The 25,225-nt window shown below is 32.9% G+C and overlaps 1 protein-coding gene across 3 annotated transcripts in view; it reads right to left on the bottom strand.

Annotated features, from left to right (window-relative positions):
• The window catches only part of SMARCAD1 (SNF2 related chromatin remodeling ATPase with DExD box 1), an 86,059-nt gene that overhangs the window by 4,543 nt on the left and 56,291 nt on the right, over positions 1–25,225 (bottom strand). For all 3 annotated transcript variants that reach the window (XM_019741131.3, XM_019741130.3, XM_088791943.1), the window contains 14 exons: positions 20,935–21,134; positions 15,265–15,355; positions 12,847–12,946; positions 12,182–12,241; positions 11,995–12,070; positions 9,467–9,602; positions 8,799–8,936; positions 7,422–7,517; positions 7,207–7,324; positions 6,861–6,982; positions 4,925–5,113; positions 3,666–3,784; positions 2,436–2,618; positions 1,368–1,477 (listed from right to left, as the gene is read on the bottom strand). In XM_019741131.3, the coding sequence (XP_019596690.3) occupies positions 1,368–1,477; positions 2,436–2,618; positions 3,666–3,784; positions 4,925–5,113; positions 6,861–6,982; positions 7,207–7,324; positions 7,422–7,517; positions 8,799–8,936; positions 9,467–9,602; positions 11,995–12,070; positions 12,182–12,241; positions 12,847–12,946; positions 15,265–15,355; positions 20,935–21,134 (1,738 nt within the window). The remainder of the gene's footprint in view (positions 1–1,367; positions 1,478–2,435; positions 2,619–3,665; positions 3,785–4,924; positions 5,114–6,860; positions 6,983–7,206; positions 7,325–7,421; positions 7,518–8,798; positions 8,937–9,466; positions 9,603–11,994; positions 12,071–12,181; positions 12,242–12,846; positions 12,947–15,264; positions 15,356–20,934; positions 21,135–25,225) is intronic.

The following is a 25,225-nucleotide window of genomic DNA, read 5'->3' as shown; positions in this document are numbered from 1 at the left end:
AATAACTATGATGGTTCTATTTAAAGACTTACTGATAGGATAAAATCAACATATCTGGGTATTTGCTAGCATTGCTAAGAGACTTAACCTAGGTATTCAATTGCTTTACCAAATTTGAAAAGACGCTCTAATAAAATAATCAGGAAAAGCACAGTGCCCAGTGGACTCTGCCTTATGTGTTAACTCTTTTAGTTTTGCTGGATAATCTGAAATTGGCAAGTTGCCACCTCCACACGAAGCCTAGTAATTACTGTTAATTGTTTACGTTACAGTTATTCTATTCATCCTCACCCTTAAAGGTCTTAACTTGGTTGCTTCTTAGTTAAGCTTTCTCAAATGCCTGCCTCCCCAACCTGGCACAGCACCCTAAAATAAACGCTATACATGAAGGACACATACTAATATCATACATCTCTCTCTGAAGACAGATTAAAATATATTGAGCGCTTCGAGTATGGAATGCCTGACAAAATAATAAAACATAGTAAATATTCAATGGAAATCTGCTGAATTGAAATAAACCATTATCAGTATTAGGAATATCCTTATTTATTCAAATAATAAAAATGCTTATTTTCAATTAAATTTAACATTAAATAAAAACAAGATGTAGAAAACTGCGTAACTTCTGTAAAAGGGAGAGAGAATACATATACTTACTTACCGCTATCTGCATAAAATAACTGGTAACAAAAAGCTAATGTATCACCTTTATGGGGAAGCTGGATAACGGGGCGGGAAGGAGGCTTTTGTTTGCCCTTTTTTGTAACTTTTGAATTTTGAACTATGTGGATGTATATCTTTTCAAATATATATAAAATGTTTAAACTTATAAAACTTTAAAAATTGTTCTTTTCAAAAAGGTGGAGTGAAGGTTTCTTATTTGAGGGTTTTTTCTAGACCCAACTACTTCAATCTGAAATTTTTGAAAAAATACACTTTACTGCATTCTAGTGCAATAAATACTTGCTAGACAAAATGAAATTAATGTAAATGTTAGAGTTCTTAATAAGTTAATATTAGGCCATCTATTTTAATTATTTTGATTCATACGTATTACTTACATAGTAGGTAAATCATAAAATTGTGTATAAAATAACAGATACAATTTTATTTCTGGAATGTTTTGGTGTCAGAGATAAAGGATAGAATGGAAAGAATTTTCCAAAGTCAAGGTGTTTATATCTGGCAAAATGATCTGTAATTATAGAACTTCTGAAATGAGTATGCTTATCTTCTCCCATGCCAGTCCTAAACTGCATGCCAGTTAAGGACTCAGACCATCTTTGTTATCCTCTTGCTATTATTGCTAATTTAACGCATTTTCATGTGGATAATACAGAAATTTCTCCTTATAAACAACTTACCTTCGTCTACCGTGGTCATATCTTGTTCTAGTTTCAATTTTTGTTGGTTAATTTTTAGCATGGATTCTTCGATCGTCCCTTGGCTTATTAATTTTATAACTAGTACTTCTCTAAAAAGAAAACAAAAAAGATAAAGATACGTCCATTGGTTACTAAATATAAAATTATTTGGATACATATGAACTATATAAATAATCTCAAAGTTTAACAAGAATAATTTGAAAATTGTGTAACAAATATTTCATAAATTTAATTTCTCCTTTTTCTGAGCATGTCACTTTTAAACATCCTTTCCTATTACTGAGCCAAGAGAAAAAAGATATTTATACTTTAAAAATTACTGGTAAAACTATATTACAACAAAAAGTTCTAGGTTCAGAAAAGTATTCCATTTAAAAAAGGGATGTACTTTGCTTATTAGGTTCTAAGAAATAATTCAGTACAAAAAGTAAGGAAATGTAGTACAAAGACTACAAGGGAGGTTTTAGTCCCACAATAGGTACTGATAAATATTTGGTTCATAAATGAATCTATCACTGTCTTTTGGAAATACAGTAAAATACTCCACAAAGTAGACATTGTCCACTGCTTAAATGTGCAAGTAGATTTGAATTGTAGGTATTCTTTCACCTCTATACGGTCCTGTGACCAATGTCAAAATTAACCGTCACCTAAAATATCTACCATTCCAATAATCTATTTCTTAAAGGGTAACAGGGTAGCAACAGCATGTATATTACCAAGTCTATCTGGCTCTCAAATGGTCTAACAAGCAAGTCTTTTTAATTACTAATTACCCCTTTTTCAAAGTGGTTGGATCATTGATAAAACTTCCTTTTCATTAGCAGAAGAACTACTTGGGGTGGGGTGGGAGTTTACTTTGTTTTAATTACTAGAAAGTGATTAGGTTACATAGTTTATGTTCAACACCGCTGATATGCAATACATCAGCAGCCATGCATTGCTAAAAATGTAAAAACTAAGGCAGGACATCAGACTGTATGCAAATATTCTACACAAATTAAACTTGCATTTAATTAAAAATAAATTTCAACTGAAAACACTTACTTAGTCTGGCCTACTCTATGGCATCTATCTTCTGCTTGTTTGTCATTGTATGGATTACAGTCAATATCGTGAAGTATAACAACATTTGCTGAAGTCAGGTTTATTCCTAAGCCACCAGCTTTTGTTGACAGCAGAAACACAAAGATATCCATATCGGTATTAAACTCATCAATCAGATGAATCCTGTAAGATGAATGTACTAGGTTAAATCTCACTAAAAGGTTATATAATTAAAACTGAAAACAATCATATCTCATGAAAAAATGAACTTGAAGAGTAAATACATGCTCTTTGTATTACAGTACATTACCTGTAGCTATTTTATTGAAAGACCTTCCCAATTCACCAACTTCTTTTCTATACTACTCATCTCTCTACTAAGTCTTACTTAATTCAAATATTCAGATTTAATTACTTCCTAAAGGACTATTTTGTCCTTTGTTTATAACTTCTGGCTTATCTAAATTCTGCATACACCTTTAATCTTCTCAGAAGTCTATCAGCTGCTACTGATAGACAACATGCCTGTGAATTTAAGGATCTCAAGATCAAACTGTACTGATGTAATCTCTTTTAGCATGACTTCTTACCCTCACTCTAACACCAGAGAAAAAAAATTTACTTGTGCCGATAAAAACAACAACAAAAAATTCAATTACCCTTAAAACATGAAAAGCTCAAGATTTTAAAACAATCTTGGTTTAAAGATAAAATACTTCAGACTTTGAATGATTTTTAAAAAGAAAAACACTGGTAAGTATATAACTGTAACAGCTGTTTCAAAGTACAGTGGTACCTCGGTTTTCGAATGTAATCCGTTCCGGAAGACCGTTCGAGTTCTGAAACATTCGAAAACCGAGACACGGTTTCCCCATAGAAAGTAATGCAAAATGGATTAATCTGTTCCAGACCTTTAAAGCCAACCCCTAAAACTGCAAATTTAGCATGAATTTTACCATCTAATGATACTATAGATCCATAAAACGTACGGTGTTCGTAAACCGAAATGTTCGTCAACAGAGATGTTCGAAAACATCTACCATATATTTGTAGGCAGTTCAGACCAAAAGATTAAAAGAAAATGCTCCCCATCTTAAGGTAATGATTTGAAGTAACCACACATAGAAGACTCAAAGTTATACAATTCTATCAATTGCTCCAGATATTAAAATACAAACATTTCCACTTATTTGAGGATAAGGTGGAGTTTTGAAACTGAAGTATACCAACCTTTCAGAAATCTGAGTCTTTCCATCTAATCTGAGGTACCTATGTTGATGATGTTTTAAGAGAACTTCTAAAATATCCAGCATCATGGTAAATTGGCTAAATAACACAACTCTATCACCCTGTGAAAATACATTTATGGATTAGATACATGGAAAATAAAATTATGATGTAAGTATCTAATGATCAGTTGCTTCTTCAAAAAAGTCAAGTAATCACAGCAAAGGTAAAATTCTTAGTTTAGATTACATATAAATAAATAAATTTCTAAACTTCAGACCTAAAATTTAATTCTCAGTTTTGATTTTTAAGGACAGTTAATGGGAATAGCTACTAAAATAGAAAAGTACTATTGGGATTGTGATCTTACAAATTTAAGCTATTTCACATATAAACTGTAGAATTAATTAAATTACTACTTAATATAGTATCTTTAAAATACTCACTCTGAAACAATCATACAGACTGTCACCTATGAAATAACAATTAAGATTATTTTTTAAAAACATCAATATAGATGTATTCTACTAACTTCTATTTTTCTGAGGTTCGACAGGAAAAATAGTGAGGAAAATAAATGCCCAAATACAGTGGAACCCCCTTATTCACAGGGGATACATTCCAAGACCTCTGTGGATGCCTGACGCCATAGATAATGTTTTTCCCTATACATATATAGTTTTTTCACTTAAAGAAAACACTTTACAGCTTTTCTTTGGCATATCCTAATTGCCAACACTGTATCCTAATTGCCAACACTGCTACTCTTGCACTTTGGGGCCACTAATAAGTAAAATAAGGGCTACTTAAACACAAACACCATGATACCATGACAGTCAATCTGATAACCGATAATAGATCTGATAACCAAGAGGTCTACTCAGTGACTAAAAGACAAATAGTAAATAGTGTCTTCAGTGTGGATATGCTGGACAAAGGGATGATTCATGTTCCGGGTGGGAAAGCACAAGATTTCACACAACTCAGAATGGCATGCGAAACTTATGAATTGTTTATTTTCAGAATTTTCCATTTAATATTTTCAGACCACAATTGACTGTGGGTAACTAAAACCATGGAATATGAAAGAGTAGATAAGGGGAGATTATTGTATCCAAAAAATGCTCAAAACACTAATTTCTAGAAGGATGTAGAACTGATATAGCCTAAAACTTCAAGAAAGTGAAGTCATACCAGAATTGTTTTAAACAAGTTTAACTAATTGGGAAATATAGAAAAAGAGTAGCATTCTTCTTTAATACCTTCTCTTTCAATTCAGACAAGATGCGTCCTAAAACTCGGAATTTTCCAGAATCTAAAATCAAGTCCATGTCTAACTGGAAGTTATTAATGTGTCGATACTGTTTACAAAGCACATGTAATTCGAAGTCTGTCATAACTTCCATATCTTCAAAGATCAGGTCAGGGTTGGCTTCACAATGTGTAGGTTCCTCAAAACAAAACAAAACAATATATACACTTCAAAATGAAGATAATTTACAATATGATCAGAACAATCTAATAACATTGTTCACATCTCATAAAATATGTAAATCCTAGAACATTTTAGGGCAACAGATTTAGCAAAGGAAATTAATATTCATTTTTTTTAGGTAAAATAAAAGAGGAGGGAAGTACTTATTGTTTTAGAGTTAACATACCAAAATATTTACAGATGAAATAATGTCTAGAACTTAGTTCAAAATAATCCTGGGGAGAGGTCTAGATGAAACAAGAGTAATGTTTACTTTTGTCCACTGTTGGTGCAGCCACTATGAAAAAACAGTATGGAGATTTCTCAAAAACCTAAAAATAGACCTAGCATATGACCCAGCAATTCACTCCTGGGTATTTATCCAAAGAAAACAAAACCACTAATTCAAAAGATACATGTATCCCTATGTTCATTGCAGCATTTACAATAGCCAGGATATGGAAGCAACCTGGGTGTCCATGAATAGATGCATGGATTAAGAGGATGTGGTACACACACACACACACACACGCACACACACAGAAATATTACACATCAAAACAAAAGAATGAAATCTTGCCATTTGCAACAACATAGATGGACGTAGAAGGTATTATGCTAAGTGAAATAAATTAAAGAAAGACAAACACCATGTGGTATCACTTATATGTGGAATCTAAGAAAACAAAAAAGTAAACAAACGAAACAGTAACAGACTCATAGAAACAGAGACCAAAGGGATGGTTGACATAGGAGAGGGGGATGGAGGAATGGGTGAAAAGGGTGAACGCAAATATAGTCGATATTGTGGTAAGTTTGCACGGTGACAGATGACTACTAATTAGTGGGGTGATAATACTGTAAGGTATAAAAATGTCAAATCACTATACTGTACACCTGAAACTAATATAACTAACAACTATGCTTAATAAATAAGTAAAAAAGAAACAGACCAGTGTCATTCCTGATAACTGCAGAAAACGTGTGAAGGTTACATGGGCAGAGGAGTTCACTATACAATTCTCTCTACATTTACATGTCTGAAATTTTCCATAAGTTTAAAATAATATAAAAAAATTTTTGAAAGCAAGTGGTTGCTTTCAACACAGACTTATAATGAGAAATAAGCGCCAATTGTTAAGGGAGAATTAGGCAAAAATAAACAGTTAAACAGATAAAATGGATAACAGTTAAACAGGTAAAATGGATACAATATAATAAGGAAGAAATAAAACGAAAAATAACTCAGTACCCAGGCCATATAATCTGAGGAATCTTTTGGTAAAAATAAAGAAGTGTATTATGCAGTCTAGATCAGGAGTTGGTAAACCTATTACGTAAAGAGCCAGACAGTAAATATTTTAGGCTCTGTAGGCAAAATAATCTGTTTTGCAACTGTTTAATGTTGCCCTTGTTTTGAGAAAGCAGACAACATAAGAAATAAAAGGGCATGGCTGTATTAGAATAAAACTTTATAAAAAGACACTGCTGTATTTGGCCCTAGAGCCACAGTTTGCTGACTCCTGATATAAACTGTCAGTCCTTCTTGGCGCTTATGTCCCCCAAAGTATCTTGAACTTTACCGTAAAAATGTTTTTCTTAAATATGTTGTTAAAGGGTTAATATGCTCATTAGTTCAATAGTCTGATTTTTGGCCTAACAATTTAACCTCATGTTTAATAGTCTTAATAAAGCTCAGTGTTAACATATGATGAAATTCTTACCTTTAGCATAAGCTGAGACATTTCCTTGAGTTTTTCAGCTGTGTAATATTGGCGATGTAACAAAGGATGATTGGCCATTTTTCTCAATTGCATCATGACATTGCACATTTCTGTGTTTTTTTCTGTGATCCAAAGAGTACACATTAAAAAACAAAACAAAAAACCAAGCAGATAGCTGTTTGTTGACATGTATCTCAATGCAAATGAAAAGTTTTAAAATTATCTCTTCGAATTCCAACTAATCTTTTAAAAGAATGAGTAAATCCCATTATAATCTGACTAAACAAAATGCAACGCCAGTACAGGATTATATTTTTCACATAAAATTGTGAAAATCAGATTATACCCAAGTTATTGATAGATTTTTTCAATCTGTTGAAAAGACCCAAATAGAGTTGCTCCTGCTTCTCTGACATTGCACACAACTCAATTTGATCTTTCTTGGGCGGTAGCTGCTTGAGAACCTGAGAAAGGAAAACAGCTGAAGTAAATTATTCAAATAAAGGGGAAAACAGAATTTTAAAAAACCATCATAATAAAAAATATGCAGATAAGAGTTACCTCATCTTTTACTCTTCTTAGAATAAATGGTTTTATAATTTGTTTTGCATGTGCTATTCTCTCTTTTTCATATATACTTTGCTCATCTGCTGATTTCTAAGTAAAATAAGAATATATCCTTTTAGAAATCATTTGTTCACAATAACAATATTACACAACCTGAAAATCTCCCTCACTACAATCTGAGTTATTTTCCATGGAAACTCAATCCATTCTAGGTGGAAGTTTACATCTGAATTCTGGGTTATAATCTACCTCTTAAAGATCCATATGTATTATGAGGTTTCATGACATGTAATTGTGTATTCTGCTGAGGTAATAAAATTGAACTGTAGTAGGTTTTCAGAAGTTATTAACTGATGAGTCATTACGGAGTACCTAGATAACTCTCACGGAAAAAAGTGTGTGTGTGTGTGTGTGAGAGAGAGAGAGCGAGACAGAGCGTGAGAGAAAAAGAGAGAGATAAAGAGAGAGAGAGAGAGAGAGAGAGAGAGAGAGAGAGAGAGAGAGAATGAATTTATATTTGTGCAAAATGGTCTTAAAAGAAAGCTACGTAGTACAGGTCAAGGAAATCATGTGGTCTAAACAATGAGGATAGTTCCTAGCCAAAACCTGTTAGTTTTGGAAAATTAAAGAAGTGGAACTTTATTCTATAATGTAAAGAAGTCTTCCATAGCCTATGATCTGCGAGGCTATCAAATGGGAAAGAATACATTACTGAAAGTTTAAAAGGCAATTAATTTGCAGTAGAAGAGTATCATAGAAAATTCTTGCAAAATATATGTGACCTGGGAAGAGAATGAAGAATCTATACAAACATTGCTGTACTGGAAGATGTGGGAGTTGTTGAAGACTATACTGTACTTTTTCTAAGCAATGGGGAGAAAATAAGATTTTCTTCTAAATAGGATTTCTTTAGTGTAACTTTTAGAAATTACTTTTGTATGTATGGACTTTCACTTCAAAAAATATGTCCCAGTATAGGAATTTTCCAGAAATTCAACCTTTGTTCAGTTCTAGTTTACTTATAAAGAAATACTACTAATTTATCTGACTAATTTCAATAAAGCAGATGCAATGATCAAACTTTCCCCACATATTATATATCTAAGCTCTCCACTAATTTACAATTGTCATTCTTCAGAAAATTAGGATATTAAAAACCAAAACTTTTAGAAACTCATAGAAGTTACCAGTTAATTTCCCATTGTATTATGGCTGACTTCCCAACTCAACTAAGGATAAATATATCAACTCCTTAAATTTATTTCATACCACATAGGCACCATGAAAAAAGGAAAAAAGACCAAAAAAGGAAAGTAACCCAGGTAAAACACAAAGTAATGTAATTGGGAGAAAATATGAATTTATGCTTACTGTCTTAGAAGAAAACATTCTTCGTATTTCACTGGTGCTACTGCTAAACATGTGTGGCATAACAAAATTCAACAGTGACATGAGTTCTAACAGATTATTCTGTACAGGTGTGCCTGTGAGCAGCAAACGGTTATTTGCCTGTGAATGAAGGTAAAAGTAAGATTAGGTTTTTTTGTTTGTTTTTTTTTTTTACTAGAGCCATATTCTTATTTGTCTACCCTCCTTAGAAGGGGAGAAAACAAATGTAAACCATTATTAATAGTATCAAATTCTGCGATGAAAGATTAGTAATTTAGAAAAATTATGAAATATTGTGCTTTAAGGTAGAAGGTATAAAACTAATGGTATCATTTTATAAGTAGGTAACTTGCATCCTCAGATCATTTTTATGACATGATGAAAGATTATATTTGATGTTCATATAGTTTACCGTATAGGACAAGGGAGAGTAAATTGAGGCTCATGAACAACAAATGGTTTTCATATCTTTAACGGATTATAAAACAATAGCAAAGTGACAGAGGCTGAATGGCCCACAAAGCATGAAATATTTCCTATTTGGCCCTTTATAGAAAAAATTTGCTGACCCTCATATAAAATGCTATATACATTAAAATACATAATGTAAAATTTCATCATAATTGGAAAAACTCACAAAACACTCTTACATTAATTGTCATAAGGTGCTGGTAGCGAATGGAGCCCATATTCTTCAGCATATGGCCCTCATCAAAAATTGCATAATTAAGTTTCAGTCGTCGAAAGAGACTACGGTCATCAGAACTGCTGATTGCACAATTATACCTGTCACCAAAGGAAAAAAAGAATCTCTATGGTTATACCTTTAGGAGCCTGGACCCTAGTAAGACATATGCTTTGTAAAATTATTTTTTATTTATACATTTCTAATAGCCAGCACTTAAAAGATACAGCTGGATGTACTTGTATCCAATAATTACTGCTGTACATGTAAACAAGTTATGAAAGCTGCCATATGTAGTTAAAAGAAAATTTACAATTTATAATGTAATCAGACAACTTCTACACACCTAAGAAGAGGCCAATTTTGGTACGATTTATATGTAATCTGCACCTGTTATACACTTTGTTTCATTAACTGTTATATTTTAAGAAGCAAGAGAAAAAAGGGCATTAGGTTAAGACATTTCTGTTGAGAACACAACACTACTGTATTAAACTACTAGAGTAGATCCAAGAAATAACAGCAGCTAGCAGTACATGACTATATATAAACATGGAGTCCATTTTATTAAGAATTTTGAATGAATTCTTTTAATCATGGCCGCCTACAGAAGTCAGTAGAGAGAATAATCAAATACTGACAGTTAATATGAAGCTTAAAATAGCTTATATAATAAACATAACATGAAGGCATTAAGTTCTCTGCTAGATATTTATGACAAATATCTACTACTAAGTAATGATCAACTTATTCAGTTATATTTTCCACCCTTATTCCTACTCAAATTTTTCAAGAAGTGAGATTTCATTGTATTTATTATTATTTATAAGTTAGAAATATTATAAATCATCTTGGTGAAATATCTTAAATGTCAGTTATTATTTTTAAAAGAAATGCTTTTTATTTTTCTAAAACTTATTTATGTATAGCTGGTATATAGTATTGTACTAGTTTTACTAGTTTTAGGTATACAATAGTGATTTGACATTTTTACACCTTACGATGTGATCATACCACTAATTTTAATCTGTCACTGTGCAAACTTATCACATTACTATTGACTATATTCTCCTTCACCCTTTTAACCCATCCCCCACACTTTCCCTTCCGATAACCATCATTTTGGTTTCTGTTTCTGACTGTTCTTGTTTTGTTTTGTTTAGATTCCATATATAAGTGAAACCATATGGTATCTTTCTGATATATTTCAAAATATATCAAAATATAGGTTCTTCCATGTTACTGCAAAGGGCAAGATTTCATTCTTTTTATTACTGCATAATATTCCACTGTACTGATATACAGCATCTTCTTTATCCATTCATATATCAATGGACATGTAGGTTGCTTCCATATCTTGGCTGTTGCAAATAATGCTCCAATGAACATAGAGGTGCATACATTTTTTCGAATTAGTGTTTCCACTTTCTTTGGATAAATACTCAGAAGTAGAATTGCTGGGTTGTATGGTAAATCTGTTTTTAGTTTTTTTGAGGAATACTGTTTTCCACAGAGGCTGCACCAATTTGCAACCCCACAACAGTGCACAAGGGTTCTCTTTTCTCCACATCCTCAGCAACACATACTACTTGTTGACTTTGATAATATCCATTCTGACTGATGTGAGGTGGTACCTCATCATGGTTGTGTTTTTTGCCCCCTTCTTCCATCTCCCCGCCTCACTCCAGTTCAAGCCCTTGTTTCTCAGTCTAGTTGTGTAGGACACAGCTCCCTAGCCCATGCTGGTATTATGAGCCTTGCGCTCCCTCCTGGCTGAGGCAGTCGGTTGCTGGTCGTCGGTCTGCTGCTCACAGCAGCTCATGGCAGCTCTCGCCAGCTACCAGCCACTCATGCTGGCTGCCAGTCAGTCATCACAGCTCATGATAGCCCACGCTAACCTGTGGCTGCTCACAGTAATCCAGCTCCAGGGAGAGCTATTTCTCACAATCTTAGCTGTAGAGGGCTCAGCTCACTGACCCATGTGGGACTCGAACCGGCAACCTCAGCGTTAGGAGCGTGGCACTCCAACCACCTGAGCCATCAAGCCGGCCCTCATTGTGGTTTTGATTTGCATTTCCCTGGTGATTAGTGATGCTGAGCATCTTTTCATATGTCTGTTGGCCATCTGTACATCTTCTTTGGAGAAATGTCTTTTCATGTCCTCTTCCCGTTTTGATTATCAATTCCTTTGTTGTTGAATTTATAAGTTTAAATGTCACTCTAAGTTTAACTGAGGGCATTATTATAACACTACGTTTTCAATCAAGTGGACAAAATCTTTTTATAATCACTGTCAGTCACCTCATGAACTAGCAAAAAACTGCTATCTTGTTGTTACACATCAAATTGAAAAATGCCTGAATCCTCATCATAAGTCATTCCATGATGTTAGTTGCATAGTTCTTAGCATAAACTCCTTTATATTAAAATTATTTTTTGAAACTTTGCTGGCTGCAAAAAATTTCCAAAAATATTTTTTTTCTCAATACTTACGTGGTCACAATTACATTGTATTCTTCATATTTACTATGAATGTTATATCTTATCTGTTTACGTTCTTCTTGAGAACCTAGAATTTAAAAATAATATACACATATTGATTGCATTTATTGTACTTTACTATATATGTTAGGATTCTAAAGAAATTTCCTAAGTTAAAAGCAAAAGAACATATTCTTACCATAGTAACAGAGTACCTTTAAAGTGGGGCACCATAAGTTAACTTCCCTTAACCAGTTATCTATGAAACAAAAGAGATATTACTTGCATCTGCTACAATAGGGTATGTGTATGCACTAAAACGAACACTAAAGTTTGACAGGTTTTGCCCAGAAATTATTCTTTTATAAAATAATACAAGATGATTTTTAAAAATCACAGACCCGTCACAATTTTACTCCAATTTAAAGAGACGGGTTTTGGGGTTACATTTATACACACTAACATTCTCATACTCTATTCTACATCCAATCAACTGAGCAGGATTGGAACAGTAATTAGAGTGGGGATGAACTGCACACATTCTGACTCAGTAAATATTTAATTATAAATTTAAATGCACTGTTTCTCTTAAAGACTCATAAAAACAATGTAAAATTATTATAAAAACAAAAGAATCTTATCAAATGGTCCCTAATTTATTAATATAATTGACTTACATGTATTTTCTTTAAAATATTTCTAGTAAAAATACACATACATATACAAAGGAGAAAAAAGCTTTTCTGAGACCATAGGAATTAATATTCACCTCGACTAACTAAGAAATCACACACACACACAGCTCTTCCTCTCCCTATATGAAATAGTATATAGTCAAGTATGGGTGTCGACAGTATTACAAACCTATAGTTGACGCTGGAACAACGATCAAATGAGGACCTTTATTACCCTCCTGATAGAGATATGCCAGGAATGCAATGGCTTGAATAGTTTTTCCTAGGCCCTAAAATTAAAAGTTCAAAAGACAATATATAAAATGTAAAAATAACCAAAACAACCCCCAAAACAACCCCAAATAAATATTGGAAAATACAAAAGGAAAAAAAAAGTATTTCTGGTTTTATTTGATTCCCCACAATGCAACTTTATTGACAATTTCTACTGTTTTCAGTTCTCTGTAACAGTTAAAACAAATCTCCAAATGAAACTACAACTTAGTTTAACGACCAAGATGTATCGCAACTGCTAGTTAATGTGACATATACATTAATAGGAAAGACCTTTGCATTGCATATAAAAGATATAATTTTGGTAACTACTTATATAAAGCACATATTTAATATGTACTGGATGGATTGAGGATGATGTTCCAATGACTAATTGAAGTTGGACATTCAATTACCCAGTAATTCCTATTACCCAGTAATTCCACTCCTAACAATATATTTAAGAGATGAGAATTCATGTCCACAAAAAACCTTGGGGAAGAATGTTCATAGGTGTTTATTATAATTGACAAACACTGGAAATAACCTACATTTCCATCAACAGGAGAATGGATAAACAAGTTGTAGTATGTTTATACTACGAACTACATGCCAAAAAATAAAAATGAAATAAAACAAAACTACTGATACATGTAAAAACACAGATGAATATCAGTAACTCTGTGATGATATAAAGTTCAAAATAAAAAAACTACTAGTGGTAGGCATCAGAATGATGGTGGTAATGACTGAAAAGAAGCATGAGGGAACGTTCTGGGATGAGGGAAAGGTTGATCTGGGAGCTGGTCACATGGGTGCACACATTTGTAAAAAGCCATTAAGCTGAACATTTGTGCATTTTACTGCAAGTAAATTATGCATCAATAAAGTGGGGGTTTTTGTTTGTTTTAAAGGCTATTGAGGCTTAAATAAATATTACTATCCGTTAAAAAATGAATCTCCCCTTTCATGTGTTAATACCCTAACCCCTAGTGTGACTAACTGGATTTCCAGATAGGGCCTTTAAGGAGGTAATTAAGGTTAAATGAGGTCAAAGGGCTAGGGACACATCCTCATCTCAAAGGAAGAGAAAGAAACACCAAGGATGTATGTACACAGAGAAAAAGCCATGGGAAGACATAGCAAAAAGGTGGCCATCTACAAACGAACGAGAGTGGTCTCAGGAGAAACCAAACCTGCCAAAACCTTGATCTTAGACTTCCAGCCTCCAGACCCAGGAGAAATAAATTTCTGTTCTTCAAGCCACCCTGTCTTTGATACTGGTATAGCATCCCTAGCAGACTTAGATTCTAACTTATCATAAATGTTGCCCTTTACAGGTTACAACAACAGTTTTACATAATATACCTCATTTGATACTGAATGTAATCTTATGATCTAGAAATTACCTGTTTTAGTTCAGAGAGATTAGGTCATTTGGTAAGGAACAGACAGCCCATGAATAGCAAAGGAGGGATCCAAAACCCAGATTGGATTCCCAAGTCTAGTTTTTCTACAAGTGTAATGTCCTACATTCTATTATAATTTCTATAACTATTTTGAAATCCTGAATATATTATTCACTTTTCTATCAGATAAAGAGCATTTTGCTTTAATGAAAGTATGATGGATGTGTAGAAATAGTCAAAGTATAATGATTACTAGAAGCTAAGAAGAGAACAAAGGTCACTGTCATTATTAATTTTTATTTTGGAAATCTAATACACAATGTAATACATATATATTCAATAAACATTTTCTCCACTGACCATGACTCATTTTTGATGAACACTTTCAAAAAAGTATAGCTGGAGGGCAAAGGTAAAGTTAAACGTCACGTTTCTATGTTTCAGTACCTGGATTGTTGGCTGTAATAAACTTCCCAAGTTCAGTTCAAGCAAATGTGATTTGGGAAAGGATAGAACTCAGAGACATCTAATAAAAGTAAAATGGCTGAAATGAGGCTGATGTTATTGCTGACAAATGTGTGGATTTATTTACTGACAAGGACAGGTTACCTATAATAATTTTAAGGGCAGCTATACAAAAGCAAATACAGTACAATCTCATTTAGTGTTTTACATATATTTGTACATATATGCATGTATTAAACATATTTGTTAATTTGATGAGATACACAATAAATTCATTTTCATTGGGAGGGAGTAGTGAGTAGGCTAGAGCTAGATAAGCAAACAGAAAACCGGGAGGGGTAAGAAGAGTTAAAGATACTGAGGTAAGAGCAGTAAACTACATAATCAAAGGAAAATTTCATTTTTTAAATGACACAAGGATGATTTTTAATGAAAAATCCTTGAAACAGAGTACGACTTACCATTTCATCTGCCAAAATGCCATTAAGTCCATGTTTATGTACCAATGCCAACCAATTCAAACCAACCTTCTGATAGGGCTTGAGTGACAAACTGATAAAGAGAGAGTTACCAAATATTATAGATTTATACTAGATTTCTGACATAAGGTTTAGGTTTACAATGCACACAAAAACTGAAATACCTAGATCTAGTCTTACCTTTTAACTTATTGTTATGAGACATTTATACGTAAAATGAGCCCAAAACATAATACATTTTTATCTTGTCAAATTTTATTCCATATTTGTTATTTATTTCTTCTGGCAATAAGAATAATAATAAAAAAAAAAATCCCATTTGGTCTTAATTCCACAAATGTTTGGCATATTTACTATAACATTATTACTAATATTTATACTAGAAAATTGTATTGTACTGATTTGAATTGTAACACTTTAAGGAACTTAAAGCATTAGGACAAAAGCAAAAGCATAATTTGCTACTTTGCTAGGTTGATTTAATAAACCCTTTCTGAATGCCAATCACCTCTAACGTCACTAGTGTGTATAATTCTGGAGCGTGTATGTATGTGTGTATTTATGTTTGAACTATGTATAAATGTAAATTTGACAGACATCAACATCAGTGAGCAGAACCCTGCAGGCAAGTGTCAAAATGTTAATAGTAACAGACTAATTCCTGGGAAGAACTTGTTTGGAAGGTAAATATGGGAGGGTCATGCTGGACAAAAACAACAGTTTTTTTCTAAAAGGTCAAGTGATTAAAAACTAATAGCAGTTACTTACTGAACATCTACTATATATAGATATACAAAGATATCATTTTCAAATATCACCTCAATTAATCTTTTAACATCCTATAAAGGTAGCTAATATCATCATTTTAACAAACAAAATACACCTGAGGCTCATTAATTTGTCCAAGGTTGGAGTTACAAAGTGTATGGCTAAGGTGTTAATTCAGGAAGTCTCTCTCACTTGGAGGCTATTCTCATATTTCATTATGATTTGATACACCCCATATAACATGAAAACCTAGGATAAGGCCATGCCTCCCATTCTCCAGCTTCTACCTTATCCCCTTAATTTCCTCCTTCCCATATTCTATCTGCCCACAGAGAAGGGGTCTGGACCTAGCTATGGCATAGTCAGTGTTTAAGGGGGCAGATTCTAAAGTCGAGACACCTTAATTTGCAAGGGGTAAAAGAGGTGGGGTAGAATGATAGCCATCTTAAATCAGAATCTATGTTTCAACTATGGGGTACGTAATCTATAATACATTTCTGGGAAAAAATTAAAAGTATACGTAGGAAAAAAATCAGCAGTATTGCTGAAGTCTTTACAACTCATTTAAAAACAATGTCTTAGCTTTCTTGCCCAAAATAGTTTTTATGCCACTACAAAAGTAAATACTACACATTATCAAAGATATTTTAACTTCTAGATCCAAATGAATTCTTTCTGCTACAGTAGTGCTGAGAGTAAATGCTAGTACTAGATTGTTTACCATATTCCAAACATTACGCTATGTGTTTAACATGCATTATTTCATTTAATCTACTGTATAAAGTAGATACTATTATTATCCCCATTTCACAGATGAGAGCTTCTCTGGGACTCACGGAAGTAACTTGCCCAAGGTCATACAGCTGTCCAAATCCACGTGTGCAGGGGCAGAGCTGGTATCCAACCCAGGTCTGATTCAGCGCTCTGCCCTTAGCTACTAAACAGTAAACATGAAAGAATTGTCTCTCTCTGACCCACCCATTCTATGGTCAAAACTGAGTTCCCTATTATTTTTGAGTCCTTCACAATGTCTTAAGACACTGCACATGCAAAAGGTTCATATTCCATGAAAATGGTGAAACTTGACGAGGTAGTCATATCACATCACTTATAAATGCATCCAAGGGCCAACATGCTATCCCAATGTAAATCACAAAGAGCCAAGAAATATTCTTAACAAACAAAAGTTACTGAATTTCTTCATTACTAACACATGTTGAAAAACAAGTCTATCTAGGGGTGGCCGGTTAGCTCAGTTAACCAACTGAGCATGATGCTAATAACACAAAGGTTGCCGGTTCGATCCCCGCATGGGCCACTGTGAGCTGCACCTGCCTTAAAAAAAAAAAAAAAAAAAAAAAAAAAACTGGAAAAAAGACAAGTCTAACTATTAAAATATTCTTCACTAACTTTAAAAAGTGATGAGGAAATTTTGAGAAGCATCTAGAATTTTTCATTCCAATTAAATTGTTTCATCCACAATCAAAACAGCTCTCAGAAGCTGTTTTGATCAGGACATTAAATAGCTTTGTTATATTGAATTATTTGTTTTAAAAATACAAACATTTGTGTATGTGTATTTGCTCCTCTGCTAAATTTATCTAAATTACAAGTAACTTTCTGTTGCTTACCATCACGATAATGCTGCCTATCACAGACTCTTTCTTCACAATGTAAAAGGATCAATAAAAATGCAGTTTTGACAAAGACCTTTAAATCCAATTCACTTGTTATGACAAATTTTTCAAATGGGCAGCTGTGTTCTTTCTCTAGGAGGCTCTAATATTTGGATGCTATACAATCATACCTTTCATTTATTTTGACATTCTACAATTTTCTAAGCTTTTTATGGCTGCATATGTAGAATACATATGTAATATGCCAGGGTTACCCAAATAGTAAGAACTACCAAGCCCAGGAATTCTGAACTAGTTAAATGCTCTCTTCTTAACAGGGGACTATAAATATCTTTAAACTGAAGGTTTTCTTACCTCTCATTAAGAAAAAAAAATGATTTTTAAGATTTTCTGACATCATGAAAGTAAACAAAGCAGCATGTTATTTTGAAGTTACTTGTTTTATTAGGGGAGAAAAATCCATCCAGAGTTACTATGATTTCTTTTCAGAGTGAAAATTAAATTGGGTTTAAATCTCTGGTCAGAGAAACTATTATCAAATTTATTTTGAAAGGTAAGAAAGGCCTGAAACAGAAACAATAATAGGAGTACATACAATATGCTAAATTTGAGTTTAAAAAGCAGAAATAGAGGGCTAGAGAGACTGGCTTGAAGTAGTTCACATGGAACAGATTGGGGATGCTAGCTGACCAAAAGTTTATGCCCCTTAAGTGTGACATGGCTGCTGAAAACACTACAACATTGGTTTGTCCTAATACTAGTATCCAAACTACTAAAATATTTACATCACAATACTTTGAGTTAGTCAAACCCCATTTGCAGTATTGATTTGCATTCAGACCATTGTCAAATTTTTTTTTTTTTTATAGCAACTGTTTACAAATAGGATAGGAACCGTAGCATCAATTGAGGGAGAACAAGATCAGACGAACCTTGTTAGATTTAGTCCAGAAAAGGCAGAACACACAAGATTAAATATATTCTATATTAAACATTTGAAAAATCTTTTAAATTAAAACAGTTTAAAGCTGATCAATTTTAGATAAACTGGTAAAGCTTGAGATAGCTACAGTAGGAATAAAATAAGAGATAAACTGACGGTTTTTTTCTCTTTTCCCTCATTGTATTTTATTTTAACTTTAGGCAATTTCAGTTTTGACATTTTAAAATAAAGATTATGAATGTAACGATTTTGAGATACATATGAGAAATTTAATTTTTTCCTGCAAAGACCTTATTTTTAACAAGGAGTTATGGTACTTCTGTATTTTCCTTTATCTCTAAAAAGCAAATTTCCTGCTGTTATAATCCATACACATTTGTAGTAGGAAAATAAACAGTTAATATAATTTTGCTTCAAAGTAAACTAATACAAAAAATTGTTCTGTTAAGAAAAAGCGTGCTAGCTTATTCATCAGCATAGTCCAACATTTTCCTCTGTGCTAAATCTTTGCCCAAGGCAAGAAAACTAATTTAAATGTGTGTATACTCAGCAGCCACGATGCCTCACCAGCATAACAAGTAAAATTGCTTGTCCAACTCTTACCTTGGCAAAAACAAAAACCAAGACAACAAATTTCACCCCCTAAAAGTGCATCTAAATAAACTCTAAAGAGACTATCTAAAAAGGTTTTTAGAAGTTGTACTTGGGACTATATCCAATAAGCACTTAAAAAAAACCCAAACTACTTTCTTGTATATTAAATATTTCATTAAAAATTCCTCAGTCTACTGGAAAGGATAGTTTAGTACCTGATTATACTATTAACAAGTAACAGGACTTTGTAAACGTGGGTTTGAGAGAGAAATTTTTTTAAATGATGCAATAAAGCACTTGATTTTTTTAAATCCCAATTATGACAAAGTAGACTCAACTGGGTAAGTCTTGTAGCGTGAAGAACTCCCCATATCCAATGCTGTAGAACAAGAAGGAGCAGCTCCAACTACACTTTTAGGAGATGAATATGCTGACATGGCCATAGTTCTTTCTAGAAAAGAGCTTCTTTGTGGGAACTGCATCATGTTTCCCTACACCATCCCATAGCACCCTAGAAGGGCACAGAAAAGATTGTAGCTTACTATTAAAGGCCAGTAACCACACCTTGATTTTAAATTAATCAACGATCAGCAAATATGCTGTGATCATGACTTAGGAAACTACAAAAAGTAAATAAAATCACCAACTAAGGTAATTAATTTTACTGAGACTTTAGTGCTAATCTTATTAAATACCTATCAGAAATATTTTGACAAATGTAACAGATTTTTAATGCTCTGTAACACTACATAGTACGGATATCCCATAATTCATTGTAATTATTCTCTGGTAGTTGGAACTTTGATAGTTTCCATGTTTTTGCCACTATAAATATCATCACCATAAACAATTTCATTTCCCACCCCCCAAAAAAGGTAATACTGTGAACAGTTCTGAGTCCCCAAACCACTAAAAAATAAACTTTTAAAGGAAGTAGAAAACAATCTTCCCCATCCAAATATCCCAACACCATGAAAAAGGGGGCATTTATAATTATACAAAATGCTGTTTTAACATGCACTGGCTATTGGACCAATGTTTTAGTGAAAAGAATTTAGTGTCTATTTTTTGTAAGAATTATGATAAAGTATTTACTGAAAGTAACATTTTTAGGGAATGTACTTTTTAAAAATGCTTTTTATAACCTTTCCTTATATAATCTATTTAATGAAAATATCCTTTTCATTTTTGATGTGCTTCTACACCAAAGAGATTTAAAAATATGGGCTTTTGAAAGTATTTAAAACATTTTATTACAGATATAGGATATTTTAATAACTTCATTTATGATTTAAAAAATTGAGCTACAACAGAAATTTTTACATTGATGCAATTAAGCAGCTGATTTTTGGAAGTACCAAATTATGGGAAGGGGTAGCTAAAACCACTTTTTTAGTTTCTGTGATTATATATGAAATCATCTGTCACCAGACAAGTAAAACAGAGATTATATAAGACCGTGACATTTTTTCTCTCTAATTTATAATAGGATGGAGTAAAATATCCAGATTGGGCAGGGGAGGACGGCAAGCAATGAAAAACAATTCACATATCGCTTATGTGCCATTACAGAAAACGTTAGTTTCCCTTTTAATAGTAGTTTTCACATCACTTCCACATTTAAGTTCTCTAGGCACAATACACAAATAAGTTCAGAAATTTTATACAACTGAGTTAAAATAATGAGTAAGTGTGTATAACAAATATTACCTTTGGTTCAGAATGGAAGGTTGTTCTATGTTCCATCCACCTCCATTTCCAGTGAGCATGGTAACTTGCTTTGTCAATTTATTTGAAATGTCTTCACATTTGTTCATAAGCCTTATAACTACATCCCTTTCTTGGATCAGTGTCTTACAGTGCCATATCAAATCTTCTGATAAGCCATTAGTTTTGGACATCTTTGTGAACTATGGCATAAAAAGAAAAATAATTTAACAGTTCAGATCTAGTAAATAGAAAGGCACTCTGAATTTCTTTATGAGGGAAAAAAGTTTTTTAATTTAAACTTTTACGAATGACCTTAATCAAGTGCTAAGAGAACCAGAATCTTCATGTTTACATTTAAATTCCCATGTTTCACTTTGATAATCCTATAGTCACCTCAAATTTATCACACTGAAATAAAATCTTTCTCCCCAAAATACACAATCCCAAGCCTGTTACTTTGACCTCAGGTCTATTATCAAGCTGTCTTCAAATTCTCAGATTCACCTTTATTACCAAAAGTAATTGTACTAAATGTAATACCTGCATACCTGATCTCTTGCCTCCATTTGTCACTTCCTATAACTGACATATTACTAATAAGATTAATCTTCCTAAAACATACTTTTCCTTATCTATCATCAAAGTACAACCCCTCAAGCTTTCAAAACTCCAATTATTATTGGTCCCTGGATATTTTACTCCTAAACTGAAACTATTACTTGGAAAGATAGTGCATGAGTCAAAAGTTAACTATGACCAATTCAATAATTTGATAAAACGCTTTTTAAAAATTTAATACAACACCTGAATAAGTGGTTTTGTGTGAAAACTCAAAGAATTTTTTCCAAAATGCATTTGTATTTATTTTCCTAAAGGAGGTACTGAATACCTCATAATGCAAAAGCTGTGATAGAATTAGAATTTTTCCATATAGATAGTTGAAAAAACATATCCTGAAGAACACTGCAAAAAAATATTTTTAGTGAAAAGGATTAGAAAGCCCAATAGCTGTCTGAAAGCTTGTTGGGCAAAAAGAAAAAGCCAATAATCCAGAACGGAATAAAAGAAACTAAAGTAACACCATCTGTTAGGCTAAAACCATACATGATTTTGATTCATGGCATCTTATTTCACATATCCTTTCAAGTTACAACAAGAATCACATTAACAACTCTAAATAACCCCTGTGATCACAGTATTTCTCAATTCAGAGAATCTCAAGCAACAGAAATTCAACACTTAACAGGACATATTAATGTTAAGATATTTCATTAAAAATGCAGTTTATAATAATATACATTTTTCATATCTAACCTAGAATAAGTTGGTAAGAAATAAAATCTCCAATCTATTCTACACCATATTATTAATGTACTATCGGATTAAAAAAAAAAAATTTACTATTTCACAAAATGGCACTGTGATGTATGAAGTTATCTGCTGAATACGTTTTCACAATGACAACATTCATAATTACAATGTGACCTCCCACTTTGTGCTTTCCTGGGGAAAAGATTTATATGTAAACAGCAGGATATATGAGAATCAGTGCCTTGTAGATTTTAAGGAGTTTCCATTGGAACCAAAAAAAAAACAAAAAAAAAACCCCAAAACCAAATCAAAACAAAACAAAACAAAAAACAATCTCATGCCTATTGTGGTGTGTGTGTGTGTTTGTGGTATGTATGTGTGTGAAAAAAAACAATAATCAGAAAATAAGGAGGAACATATATTGTATGCTTTTTATGTGCTAGAAACTATTAGATGTCTTTTATTCATTAACTCATTAAATTCTCACAGCAATTGCAACATTAGTCTACCAATTCTGGATGAATAAACTAAGCTTCAATTTCCAAGGTTATAAAGCAGGATAATAGATTCCAAAGTCCATGCTCTTTTCTTTTCACTATAACTAGTATCTCCGTAAGTTTAAAAAAAAAATTAAGACCTTCAAAGTTTTTTGTTTTGTTTTTTAAAAAACAACAACTTTTAATCGGTAATGCACTTCCATTTATTATGTTCTTATTTTTAGCAAGTACTACCCTGGATGTTGAAAGTACCTGGTATACAGACACAGTCTTTGCCCTCATGTGGTTTATGATTATGGAAAAAGACACGCAACAAATAATTTTAAGTGTAACAACTGGTAATACAAGGGAAAGAACAAACTTTCATGGGCACTTTTTTGCAAAGTGACTAATACATAGTCTAGGAAGTCCTTTCAGAGCAATAAGACCAGAAATAAGAAAGGACTGTTTTGACCCACAGAAGTCCAATTCATTAGGTCAGAATCTAGAGAAGAGCTAAACTAATGTTACAAAAAAGACGCAATCAGACCTTAATGTCTCCTGATGAAAGAACACAGCACTAACCATGTAACAGCACTGGCTCCATTTAACCTAATAACTTTCCAGAAAATACTGGTCCAGAGGAATGTGTTCATGTTAAACTATACCAGCGGTATAACCAGGAAAGTCCAGACTGGGAAGCTATACAACAAATGATTCAGTTTGTTTTTTTTTTACCAAAGGTATTAAAGGAAAAGAAAAAGAGGTAGACGGATAAGGAATCTACAGATTAACAGAGTTATTTAAAAAGACCTTTCATGCAGTTGCAGCATGTGGCTCTTATCTGGATCCTAATTCTAACTAACTGTAAAAAAACAAACAAATGTTTATGGCATTTATGAGAAACTAGAAATGTGAACACTGAGTGTTTTCTAATATTAAGGAATTATCGGTGATTTTTTTTAGGTGTGACAATGTTACTGTGGTTTTGTTTAGGAATAAAAAACCTTTTTTGAGCTACATATTTAAATTTTTTAAGAAAAAAATGAAGTCTGAGATTTGTGTCAAAATAATATGAGACAGAAAGAAGTGGATGAGGGCATTGGTGAAACAAGATCAGACATAAGCTGGAAGCTCATGATACACACATGGGAGTTCATTATACTGTTCTGATTTTTAGGTTTGAAATTCTTGTACGGGCAATGAAGGGAAGTGCAAAAGGCAACTCTCATTTGACAATGCTGCAATAGTTTGAAATGGTTACTAACATTTGTAACTGAACTTTGGTTAATTTTTGAAGTCCAATTTCAAAATTTAACTCCCTGTGGCTTCCCACTCTTCCTACCCCGCCTCCCATATAAGCTAACATTAGAGATGATCCGGATTACTGCTGCTAGTTTATGATTTACATCTATCTAGTAGTGATATACTGTCTATGAATGTAGAACATCAGCAGACAGATTTTTCAAGAAAGTTTCAATGAATGATGAATTGGTTAGGATTAGTAGTTATAAATGACAGTAAACCCAAAACACCAAGGGTTTAAATAAAGCATACTTATTTGTCTCACATGTAGATGAAGACCTGAGGAAGCAGTTCAGATGTGGTATAGTGGTTCAAAATCAAGAACTCTAATGCTTCCCACCATCACAATGACATCTCGATCAACACGAAGAAGGGAAGGGATCCTTTAAGGGCATTTTCCAAAAAAATCTTAATATATTTTTTCTTATATCTCACTGGACAAGACTTAGTCAAATTACCACAAGAGAGGCTGAAAAATGTAGTCTTATTAAATGGGTAATGTAACTAGCCATAAATTTGTTTTTAAGAGCAGAGGGGGTTAAAAAAACGAGAGCGAAAAATGGTCTGATCCAAAAAGGATTAATTCTATATGGCTAGAACTGATATTGAGAGATAAGCAGTAAACAAATGGGTTCTTAGCGTTTCTAACAGTATATTGTGTATACTAACAGTATATAGAATACTACCAATGCAAAATATTGTGGCTATCGGCAGCTAACCTTTTCTAAAAACTAGGCAATTAAATGGACATTTACTTTATTTAATCCTTAGACTTCCCCATAGGTCAGTACCATGATTACACCTCATTTACATATGAAGAAATAGAGTAAGAGAGAAGTTAAGGTCATATAAATTGCTAGAAAACATCAGAACTGGGATTCAAGATGAGACCATCTAGCTCCACTAGATTATTCACCCACCTCCTCATCAGTATTGACAAAACCAAGGGAATAAAGAAGCATGCATGAAATTCAGAAGCAAGAGAACCAACATAAGACAGACAACAGGATTCCTCAGGATACCAGGAAAGTGAGATCCCAAGGCCACAGATGATGAGCTGGCCTAGAACACAACCACTCCAAACCAGAGCAGGTCATAAGACTCCAGAAAACACTTCCTCAAGAATATAAAACTGACAGAATACCTGACGTGTCTAAAAACTGAGGGGAAATTTAGACCACTGGGGAAGAGTTCAAAGT

Source organism: Rhinolophus sinicus, chromosome 1 (assembly GCF_057876585.1).
Source record: "Rhinolophus sinicus isolate RSI-liver-muscle chromosome 1, RSI-T2T, whole genome shotgun sequence".
NCBI classification, from domain to species: Eukaryota; Metazoa; Chordata; class Mammalia; order Chiroptera; family Rhinolophidae; genus Rhinolophus; species Rhinolophus sinicus.
The sequence above is the reverse complement of the archived record's forward strand: the minus strand, read 5'-3'. Positions and strand labels throughout refer to the sequence as shown.